General features: G+C 47.2%; 1 protein-coding gene across 3 annotated transcripts in view; it reads left to right on the forward strand.

Annotated features, from left to right (window-relative positions):
• DPP9 (dipeptidyl peptidase 9) overlaps positions 1-2,562 on the forward strand; it is a 49,617-nt gene extending 47,055 nt beyond the window's left edge. For all 3 annotated transcript variants that reach the window (XM_083720281.1, XM_083720282.1, XM_083720283.1), the window contains one exon: positions 993-2,562. In XM_083720281.1, the coding sequence (XP_083576407.1) occupies positions 993-1,085 (93 nt within the window). In that variant the 3' untranslated portion in view covers positions 1,086-2,562. The remainder of the gene's footprint in view (positions 1-992) is intronic.
• The last annotated feature ends 9,657 nt before the right edge of the window (positions 2,563-12,219 follow it).

Genomic DNA, 12,219 nt, shown 5'->3' on the forward strand with positions numbered 1-12,219 from the left:
CACCTTCATGCACAAGGTGATTTACAATTTTAAAAACACAAAATTCACACCGTAATAAACAAAAACAATGCCCCCTGAGTTTAAAAGGCCATAGGTTGTTTGTTTTTGCTTGGCGGATAAAGATATGTAACAAAGGCGCCAGGCGAGCCTCCCTGGAGAGAGCATTCCACAAACGGGGAGCCACTGCAGAAAAGGCCCTGTTGCGAGTGAGGCACACGGAGAAGGGCCTCAGATGATGAACAGTCCAGGTCTGTTCACATGGGGATTCGGATTTAGATATCGGGAACAGCCAGAGTTCGCCCACTTCTTTACTTCTTTGTGCTTTGCTGGTTGGCTGCAGCCATTTTCAGGCAGAATCCATGGGGGGAGGGCAGCTAGGGAAGAGTGATTGGACAAATCAGAGGGCAGAAGCGACCGGACAAATTGCAGGTTGGGAACGTTCCCATGGGAATCAGTGGAAATTGTGGGCTCGGTGTGCGAACGCTTGCCTAATGGGACGATTTTCTAGGGCAGTGTTTCCCAACCTTGGGCCTCCAGCTGTTTTTGAACTACAATTCCCATCATCCCTGACCACTGGTCTTGCTAGTTAGGGATGATGGGAGTTGTAGTCCAAAAACAGCTGGAGGCCCAAGGTTGGGAAACACTGTTCTAGGGGAATGCACTGTGTTTGGTGAATGAGACCTGGCGTGTGTTTCCAGTTTAGCAAAATCTGGGCCTCAAGGTCAGCAGGGCTGCCAGGTAGTGATGATGTGCGGGTGGATATGCTGGCCTCTCTCCTGGGTTCTCCAGGTTGCGCAGATTTCCTCTTTGAGGAACGATTCCTGCATTGCACCCCCACAATGCTGTGATTATATGTGCTTTTTCCACGAGGCCCGGCGAATGTGTGCAACTCACAATGACCACTCAACCTACATTTTGCCTAATGAGGTCTGGAAGTGTCTCATCTCTTCCTGTTTCCCACCCCCCACCCCTCTCCCCTTTCTTGTGTGCAGATCTACCCCAACGAGCGACACAGTATTCGCTGCCCTGAGTCTGGGGAGCACTACGAAATCACACTGCTGCACTTTCTTCAAGAATACCTCTGAGGACAGGGCTGGGGGGGTGGGGAACGGCACGGTGTGGGGCGTGGACAGGGGCTGCTGTCTCCCTGCCCACCCGCAACTTGACGTAGACGCTGAAGACTCGCTCCTCCTCTCGCCTCCTTTTTTGCCCCAACCTCTCCCCCCGCCCTCCAGCAGCCTCCCGATAACCCAGAGCACTGGTCCGTGTTGCCCTCGCTGGGCCCTGGATTCACGAGGGGCCCTGAGACCCTCACCCCTGCCCAACTGGATTGGCACTGCTCTGCCTTGTTCCTCCAGATTCTTTTTTAAAGTTTTCCTTCTCTCTCTCTCTCTCTCTCTCTCTGCCCCCACCCCAGGACCCCTTCTCTGTTTTGCTGCTACTTTTTGGGCCGGGAATAAAAGTCAAGCGCTTCCCTGCCCTCGTGTCCCGTCCCCTACATCTCCAGTACTGTCTTGTGTCCCTCTTAAACTCCCCCCCCCTCCTCTCCTTGCCTTTCCTCTCCCCACTGAGTCCTGCGAGAGAGCTTTTCTGGGGCTCGGAAACAGACCATCGCTTGGTGCTGTGCTGCCAAGATGTGGGCGGGGGGGGGGGGTAGGCTGGTGGGGGTCCTTGGTGCTGTGGCTTCCTGGCTGTGTCCTGTGTCAAATCCAGGCTCTCTGAAGGATTTGGGCAGGTGTTTGTGTGTTTGGGCTCCCCGCTTGGAAGGCTTTGCTGTTTTGACTTCTCTCTCCGTAACCCTTGCGTCATTCCCCTGTCTGAAACACACCCTTCTTTCCCCTAAGGCAACCATGTCCAGAAACTGCAGTCACTTCTGGATGGAAAAGGGGGGGGGGGTTAGGGGTGTTTAGGGGTTTCTTTTGCAGACAGATTTATTTATGCAAATACGCCTCCCTCTGTCCACTCTCTCTGGCTTATAGGCACTGCCCCCCTGTCTTGCCAACCCTTCGTCTCCGCCTCCCAAGCCCTGAGCTTCCAGCCTCCAGCCCCACAGGCATGCTCAGTTCTCTGCGGGTCAGCGACTGTATCCCCCCACCCATCCCCTGTTCTAGCAACATTCTTGCCCGTTGGTTGGTTCTCTTCCCCCCGCCCCACGACCCACCTCCTCTGGTCTTAGGGCATCCCCGCAACACAGCCTGAACCGCGATTTGGGGTGGTTTGTAAAGAAAGGCGGGGGCACCCGTGTGCCAGGCTTCACCGCAACTTACGCCTCGTGGGAGGAAACATTTCCCCCCCCCCTCGCCTGCTTGGTCACACCCTCTGGGCTCTCTCCCCCCCCCCCCCCCACAAACACACATTCTTGCCTCTCAGGGGTGGGGCAGAATTTCAAGCAAGGAGAAACTTGCCTAAAACGAAACGAAAAACCCACGAACCACAAACAACTTGCCCCCAAGTATCTTTAAGTGCGTATTATGAAAAGAAAATATTTTTATGGATTCTTATTCTTTTATAATTATGAGGTGTAACATGTAGTTACTCATTAAAATATTGGAAATTGGCGCAGCGCTTCTCTCCCGGCGTGGTTTTGTCCCCCCCCCCTCCCCGTTGGCTGCAGGCAAAGTGGAGTATGGGGTGTGCATGTTTGGAAGCGCATGCCAGCCTGCCAGTAGCATTTCTGGCTTTTGAACATTGCACTTCTTTCTCTGGGGCATAGAAACATTGCAAGCCGCCCCGTACGAAGCCAGGCCATTGCTCCATCTAGCACAGTGGTGTTAGGGAAAATTCTAGGTGCGAGGCTCCTCAGTCACCCAGCTGGTCGGGCAGAGCCCGCGGGTCCTTGCGGAATAAAGGAAGGAGCCCAGTCAACCAGAGCAAATAGCTGTAGACCAAAGTTTATTGCGCAATAGGTTCAAAGAGCAAATTTTGAACCCCGAGGATGGGGTGACAAAGACTTTTAAAACTTTCCCACCATATCCCAGAATACAGTTCGTACAGCATCATTGCTACATCACTGACATGTCACAAAAGGGGAGGGGTCAACCTTGGCAAACATGTCCAGACAAGTCCTTGGTACAAGATTAGCATAAGCAGACATGGGAGGGCAAGACTCAGGTATAAGATTAGCCTAGACAAATATGTCTTAAGTGCCCACCACCCAAAAGTACAATAGAAGTTCCTTTGCATGTCTGGAGCCTGAGGCGAGTCAGGGGATGAGATTTGGCTTCCCTTGGCTAACAATGAGCCCAGCAATTGTCACCTCTGGGAACTTCCTGGAGCCCCTTTTCAAGGGGAAAATAGCTTTGGAATGGAGGAAACTGGGAAAGGAGATGATTTTATATTATTTTTTAAAGCTAGGTAACTTCCCTGAGCTGTCAAGTTGAAAGGATACATTCAGGCATAATATTTGTAATATTTAACTTTAAAGATGTGCCCCCCCAGTGGTGTTTGCACTGACTGGAAGCAGCTCTCCGACAGTTCAGACAGGAGACATTCCCAACCTTACCTGGCAATGCCGTTAGGATTTGAACCTGGCACCTTCTGCTTGCAAGGCAGATGCTCTCCCTGACTTCTGTCCCTTCCCCAAACATCCTTTGCTCCCTTACCTTTCCTTCTTTCTTTTTTTTAAAAAAGAACCCCACACATTACATCCTTCATCACCAAAGGATGGAAGCAGTGACAATACCTAGGATTTCTAAAAGCTCCGCAGTTCTTACCCTAATTTAAGTAATTGGCAAGCCATGGTAACTTTGTTCATTCCCATTTCAAGTACAAAATTGTTTTTATATGTGTCGGAAGCTGCCCAAAGTGGTTGGGGACAACCTAGCTAGATGGTTGGGGTATGAAGAAGAAGGAGAAGGAGAAGGAGGAGAAGGAGAAGGAGAAGAAGAAGACAAATTTCAATAAAAATATATTCATATAAACTAGTACAGTGGAACCTCAGGTTAAGTACTTAATTCGTTCCAGAGGTTCGTACTTAACCTGAAACCGTTCTTAACCTGAAGCACCACTTTAGCTAATGGGGCCTTCTGCTGCTGCTGTGCCGCCAGCGCACGATTTCTGTTCTCATCCTGAAGCAAAGTTCTTAACCTGAGGTACTATTTCTGGGTTAACGGACTCTGTAACCTGAAGCGTATGTAACCTGAAGCGTATGTAACCTGAAGTGTATGTAACCTGAGGTACCACTGTAGCAGACACAATAGAATGAGGGTGGTTTGTTTTTTTTAAAGGCAACCAAAACACAGATATGTAAAACACCTTTTACAAATAGCAAGAAATACAGGGAAAATTGACAGCAGTGAAAGCAGGAAATCGACAACCCCCAAAATGGGGGGCCCTCAAAACATGGATTTCTGTTCTTGTGAGCTCCCATTGCTCCGTCCCTGCTCCTGCCAACCTAATAGTTCAAAAGCACATCAAAGTGCAAGTAGATAAATAGGTACCGCTCCAGCGGGAAGGTAAACGGCATTTCCGTGCGCCGCTCTGGTTCGCCAGAAGCGGCTTAGTCCTGCTGGCCGCATGACCAGAAGCTGTACGCCGGCTCCCTCAGCCAATAAAGCTAGATGAGCGCTGCAACCCCAGAGTCGGCCACGACTGGACCTAACGGTCAGGGGTCCCTTTACCTTTTGCTGTCAGTGTTTTCCTTGGAAAGGAATGGAGAAGAGAGAGTTTTGCCACATGCATCGACTTACCACATTTCTAGCCCATCGTTCACCCAAAGGCAAGAGGGTGGAAATGCACAACATTGAAATCAATAATATTAGGCTTAGCTAGACCCAGAGTCGGACAGCTGGCGGGTTTAGTGGGGTGTTTCTGAGTCCTGCCTACACCAAGCATCTCCACAAGAGTTGCACCATGATGTACATCTCGTCCATATGGGGATGGCAAGGACACAGCATCTTGAAATCCCTCTCCCCACCTCTGTTTATGGGGTCTTGGCGATGCTTTCAGAGTTGTGGGAACCCAGCCTTGCAAGGAACAGTTGTGGGCCTTGGAGATGAGACCAAACACTGACGAGAGCCACCTTCAAATTTCTGAAGGGCCATTGTCACATGGAAGATGGAGCAAGCTGGTTTGCTGCTGCTGTTCCGGGGTGGGGTGGGCTTTAAACCCAATCCAAAGGTTGAAAATTGCAAGATTGCAACAAAATCTTAGGAGGAACCCTGCTGGAGGTAAGAGCTATTGGACAGTGGAAGGGACTGCAGGATATTTACAATGCAGTCGAGCCAACAAGACAGTTTCACCTTCCTGGATGCTTTGCCCTCATTCTGGCAATGTAGAACACCACCTATGCCTGAGGCTCTATCTTAAAATAGATTAAAGCAAACTTTTTCAGCAGGGTCCACTGTCCCTCAGACCTTGTGGGGGGCCGGACTATATTGGGGGGAGAATGAATGAATTCCTATGCCCCACAAATAAACCAGAGATGCATTTTAAATAAAAGGACACACTCTACACATGTAAAAACACGCTGATTCCCAGACTGTCCGTGGACCGGATTTAGAAGGCGATTGGACCAGATCCGGTCCCCAGGCCTTAGTTTGCCTGCCCATGGATTAAAGTATGTCTTTGTAACAGGGTTACCGTTTTAAGCCTGCCTGAAGAAAGCTGCTGTTATCTGTCCCTCTTCAACAAGTATTGCGAGTGAGTAAACGTTATTTTTTTTACCTTTTGCAAGACTATTTTTTACCTTTTACAAGGCTATTTTGTGTGCAATTGTTATATTAAGAGGGAGGAAAAAAGCGGTGGGGAATACCAGGAGACCCCAGTCTTTCCTTATAGCATCCTGGTTTACTTAAACTAAAAGGCTAAAACTAGCCTATCTAAGCTTCCCTGCTGAACTCACAAAACATGAGGAAGGAAAGCTATATCTAATAAAGCTTCTATACACATCCCTAAAGATGTTGGACTCTCCTGTTATGCATTCAGTGATCTGTGTTTGCCTGAGCTTCAGTCTGGACTAAGGATTCTGAGGTCCTGTGTTCTGATTTGATACGTGTTGTCCAATCACAGAACATTTCAGGATTTGGGCCTCTGCCATTGGCCCTTGTACTTTGAGCCGTGATTCGCAGCTTGGAAGTTTAAACAGCCAATCACGTTGGGAGTGGGAGTGGCCCAGGCTTTCATAAATGTATAGCAGCAGTTGCTTTGCCCCTGTGTCCCAGTTATGTTGTTCAATGAGGCGTTCACAAAGTAAAGGAAGGATTGAACTCTGATTAATAAGAATACACACAGAGACTTGAACCAGCAAGACTCTGGGAAGGGTGCATATAATATTCTCTCTGTCTGTCTGCCTCCAGCCCCTGGCCCAGGTCGTTTTATTCACAAAAGAACTTTTTACAGAGTGTTCGTAAGAACCAATCAGATTTCTTCTGAGCATTTCAACAAACCCACATGAGGACAAGTTAAACTAATTAAGCACACATATTTCTGGGGTAAACAAATAACAGAAATACAAAGGAGGACATTTGGCAACCCTGGGAGGTGATAAATAATCAATACATATGATAAGAAGGATGGCCAGGAGGACAGCAATCATTATCACCTTCAGGTGAGATCTGTTTCCTGGCCCTAAGATTAACATCCTAGGATTAACATTTCAGAAAAGCTACAGCAAAGAAACTTGCCCACTATCTTTGATGACCCAGGAGGCTTGCCTGTCTTAAGCAAATGGGCTGTGTACGTGACTTGTGAAGAGAGAGAAAGGGGCAGTAGAGGAAATGGCCAGAGATGCAGGGGGGTGTGGGATTTGATCAGAAATTATTGTCAATGTATCAAACCCAGTCAAGACAATGCATTCATCGTGGACACAATGGCTTGATGTGTACAGTGGTGCCCCGCAAGACGAACGCCTCGCAAGACGGAAAACCCGCTAGACGAAAGGGTTTTCCGTTTTGGAGGCACTTCGCAAAACGAATTTCCCTATGGGGTTGCTTCACAATATGAAAAAATCTTGCGAGTTCCTGCGGGTTTTTCCCCCTCCCCCCTTTTCCTAAGCCGCTAAGCCGCTTATCAGCTGATCCGCTAAAAGCCGCTAAACCGCTAATAGCGCTAATCCGCTAAGCTGTCAATGGGCTTGCTTCGCAAGACGAAAAAACCACTATACGAAGAGCCTCGCGGAACAGATTAATTTCGTCTTGCGAGGCACCACTGTATTTTATAATTCCTCATAGTAATCCCACCTGACCCCACACTCTGGATATTTGCACTCCTACAGTTCAATAAAGGTTCTTGCTGTTATCACTGTGTCTTGCCTCGTGGGAACCCCACCTACACTTTTTAAAAGGTTTTAAAGCAGAGGTTGGGTTCTTCAGCCGTGACCCCTGATTTGCAGGGTGCTGGTCAAATTTTCTCCTTATTTGTCTTATTCGACAAACCTTATTTCACTTTACAACAAGTCACCACTTCGGATTTGAAGCAGCCGCCTGATATTGACATTTTGTAGATGTCATATGACTATTCCTGATGAGACACTTACTTTTTTAATATACAGTGGTGCCCCGCAAGACGAACGCCTCGCAAGACGAAAAACCCGCTAGACGAAAGGGTTTTTCTGTTTTGGAGGCGCTTCGCAAAACGAATTTCCCTATGGGGTTGCTTCACAAGACGAAAAAATCTTGCGTCCCCCAGCGGTTTTTTTTTGCTTTTTTTGCCCTTTTCCTAAGCCGCTAAGCCGCTTATCAGCTGTTCCGCTGATAAGCCGCTTAACAGCTGATCGCTGGAAGCCGCTTGACAGCTCTAGCACTAATCCGCTAAGCTGTCAATGGGCTTGCTTCGCAAGACGAAAAAACCGCTAGACGAAGAGAATCATGGAACGGATTAATTTCGTCTAGCGAGGCACCACTGTAGCTAATATAGATGACTTCCAATCGTCCAGCCTCAGTCTAACCTGAGAAAAAGTAATGAACCTTATAGTTATACTAATTATCACTACATTAATTTCAATACTTTTGATGCCAATTAGCTTCTGACTCCCACAAATACTGCCAGACATAGAAAAACTTTCCCGCATAATACCTTCCCGCATGACAATGCTACAACTTTTTGGGTGGGAGTGGGGCCCAGCGGCCTGTTTGCTACGATGCAGTTTCCATGGTGGATGCTGAACATTGTGTTTTGGGAATGGCAGGCACTGCCAAACTTGGCCCTCCAGCTGTTTTTGGGACTACAACTCCCATCATCCCTAGCCAACAGGACCAGTGGTCAGGGATGATGGGAATTGTAGTCCCAAAACAGCTGGAGGGCCAAGTTTGGCCATGCCTGGGGAATGAGATGGTGATGCCCTTCCCCCCAGGCACCCACCCAGAAGAAGAAATAGAAAAGCATGGGTGAGGTTGCGGTGCCAGGCACCTTTTTTTAGGGGGCGCAACCAGCCCCCCCCCATGACAGGCTCCCTAATTGAGGGGAGCTATGCCCTCGACAGTGGTGGTGGCAGTGGCTCCACCTTAGGGTTCTCCTGGGCCAGTCAAGAGGGAGGGGAAGGGTGTGCAAGGGAAAGGATTAGGTTTAGGGTTCGGGTTCGGCTTAGGTTTGGGTTCGAGTTAGGGTTAGGGTTAAGGTTCGGGATGGGTTAGGGTTTGTGACAGGGTTGCGTTGGGGATGGTGCTGTGGTCTAAACCACAGAGCCAAGGACTTGCTGATCAGAAGGTCGGCGGTTCGAATCCCCGCGATGGGGTGAAGCGCCCGTTGCTCAGTCCCTGCTCCTGCCAACCTAGCAGTTCAAAAGCACGTCAAAGTGCAAGTAGATAAATAGGTAGCACTCCGGCGGGAAGGTAAATGGCGTTTCCGTGCGCTGCTCTGGTTCGCCAGAAGCGGCTTAGTCCTGCTGGCCACATGACCCGGAAGCTGTACGCCGGCTCCCTTGGCCAATAAAGCGAAATGAGCGCTGCAACCCCAGAGTCATCTGCGACTGGACCTACTGGTCAGGGATCCCTTTACCTTTTACTTGTGTTAGGGTTATGGTTAGGAAGCAAATACACCAGAAACACATAAGCCAAAGCACGAAAACAAAGCAGAATGGCCAGAAATGCAAAAACCTCTTCGGAAAAAAGCAGAGCAACCAGAAATCCCTCCCCCAAAGGAAATTGCCAGAAACACAAAGCAAAACAAACAGGAATTCAAAATCCAATGGAAAAGCAGAACCAACAGAAACTTCCACAAATCAAGCCAAGTTACAGAAAATGTAAAAAAATATATACAGCCATACCTTGAAGTTGAACGGAATCCATTCCAGAAGTCTGACGACACTGAGGTCCAGTTCCGAGGGTATTCTGCTGGTTCCCTCACTGTGAGAAGTGTGGCTACAGGGAACCAGGCAGAGGGCCTTCTTGGTGGTGGCGCCCGCTGTGGGGAACGCCCTCCCTTCAGATGTCAATGAGATAAAAGATCTACACAGCTTTTAGAAAATCTCTGAAGACAGCCCTGTTTCAGGAAGCTTTTAATGTTCGATGTTTTGTTACGCTTTTATATGTGCTGGAAGCTGCCCAGAGTGGCTGAGGTAATAATAATATTTTTTTTAAAAAAAATAATATTTATTAAAAATTTTAAGGGTTACAAAAAGCAAAAGTAAAAACACCATATTAAACAAAAACAAAACAACACATCACAATATGGAAAAAAGAAGAAAAGAAAAAACTAATCTTCCCATAACTTATCTTTCATTTGCTTGTTTCCTTGACCTCCTCACACCTCCCTTTTTTGTATTCTAATTCGGTTAACTATTTCAGCAAATCCTTTCCATCTTTACCAATTTTTGTTCTGTAATTTATCTCAATATGATGTAACTTTACTTTCCCTCCTTTCACCAATTAACAGTCTATTTTTTCCTAAACCGTTATAACATTTCTGCTAAAACCACATAACTTCATTCCAACATCCTTCTAACATTCATTAATTTTACAATGTTTCTGTAAATAGTCTTTAAATTTCTTCCAATCTTCCTCCACCGACTCTTCTCCCTGGTCTTGGATTCTGCCAGTCATTTCCGCCAATTCCATATAGTCCATCACCTTCATCTGCCACTCTTCCAGGGTGGGTAGATCTTGTGTCTTCCACTACTTTGCTATAAGTATTCTTGCTGCTGTTGTGGCGTACATAAAGAAAGTTCTATCCTTCTTTGGCACCAGTTGGCCGACCATGCCTAGCAGAAAGGCCTCTGGTTTCTTCAGAAAGGTATATTTAAATACCTTTTTCATTTCATTATAGATCATCTCCCAGAAAGTCTTAATCCTTGGGCATGTCCACCAAAGGTGAAAGAATGTACCTTCGGTCTCTTTACATTTCCAACATTTATTTTCGGAAAAATGATAAATTTTTGCAAGCTTGACTGGTGTCATGTACCACCTGCAGATCATTTTCATTATATTCTCTCTTAAGGCATTACATGCCGTGAACTTCATACCTGTGGTCCATAACTGTTCCCAGTTATGGAACAGTTCTGGTAGGTAATAATAATAATAATAATAATAATAATAATAATAATAATAATATTCCCCTTATCCTTTTGGTAAATAGGAGCCTGTCAAACTTCAAGGGAATCCAATCTCCCTCCCTCCAGGCGGGATGCCAGAATCAGAAAAAATCGGCTAACCAATTTGTATTTATTCAAAGTTCACAGAGAGGCATGGAGGTGCAGCTGATCTGAAATATGTCCGTCCCCCCCCCAACACCCCTAACTCTTCTGCTCACCTGTCTTTGAGCGGTGCCCCCCCTCAAACCACCACTGTAAATCCATACTGCTCTCCTCTTCTCTGAAAGCTTCAGGAGGAGGGTGGGGGGGGTCTCTACCATTTCCTCCTCAGCCTAGTCCCCTTCAGTGCAGTCCCTGACAACTAGTCAGTGTGGTGTAGTGGTTAAGAGCGGTGGACTCGTAATCTAGTGAGCAGGGTTCGATTCCCCGCTCCTCCACCTGCAGCTGCTGGGTGACCTTGGGCTAGTCACGCTTCTCTGAAGTCTCTCAGCCCCACTCACCTCACAGAGTGTTTGTTGTGGGGGAGGAAGGGAAAGTAATAATAATAATAATAATAATAATAATAATAATAATAATAATAATTTATTATTTATACCCCGCCCATCTGGCTGGGCCTCCCCAGCCACTCTGGGCGGCTTCCAAAAGAATATTAAAATACTATGATTATTATATTAAATATTAATATTAAAATACTATAAAATACAAACATTAAAAGCATCCCTAAACAGGGCTGCCTTCAGATGGCTTCTAAAAGTCTGGTAGTTGTTGTTCTCTTTGACATCTGGTGAGAAGGCGTTCCACAGGGAGGGCGCCACTACCGAGAAGGCCAAGGCCCTCTGCCTGGTTCCCTGTAACTTGGCTTCTCGCAGTGAGGGAACCGCCAGAAGGCCCTCGGAGCTGGACCTCAGTGTCCGGGCAGAACAATGGGGGTGGAGACGCTCCTTCAGGTATACTGGACTGAGGCCGTTTAGGGCTTTAAAGGTCAGCACCAACACTTTGAATTGTGCTCGAAAACGTACTGGGAGCCAATGTAGGTCTTTCAAGACCGGTGTTATATGGTCTCGGCGGAGATTGTTAGCCGCTTTGAGACTCCTTAGGGTACTGATAAAGCGGGATATCAAATCCAAACTCTTCTTCTCCTCTGGACCTTTGTTTATTAAAGTATAGTAAAAGCTATGGTTTTCCCAGTAGTGATGTATAGAAGTGAAAGCTGGACCATAAAGAAGGCTGATCGCCGAAGGATTGATGCTTTTGAATTATGGTGCTGGAGGAGACTCTTGAGAGTCCCATGGACTGCAAGAAGATCAAACCTCTCCATACTGAAGGAAATCAACCCTGAGTGCTCACTGGAAGGACAGATTGTGAAGCTGAGGCTCCAATACTTTGGCCACCTCATGAGAAGAGAAGACAGAGGACAAGATGGTGGGACAGTGTTCTCGAAGCTACCAGCATGAGTTTGACCAAACTGTGGGAGGCAGTGGAAGACAGGAGTGCCTGGCGTGCTCTGGTCCAGGGGGTCACGAAGAGGCGGACACGACTAAATGACTAAAGAACAACAAAAGTACCTTTCATTGGAATGCTACATATTGAATTGCTATAAGACTGAAAGTAGTAAGTTTTCCATTATTTTGGAGTGATGAAAGATTAAGTAGGATGCAATCCTTAATATAAACGCTTTATCAGTGGCTGTTCTGCCAATTATTTTCACTTCCCATCTGATCTTGATCTTGGTTTTGCTCTATAAATGGGGACCT

Source organism: Podarcis gaigeae (assembly GCF_964106915.1).
Source record: "Podarcis gaigeae genome assembly, chromosome: 18".
Taxonomy (NCBI): domain Eukaryota; kingdom Metazoa; phylum Chordata; class Lepidosauria; order Squamata; family Lacertidae; genus Podarcis; species Podarcis gaigeae.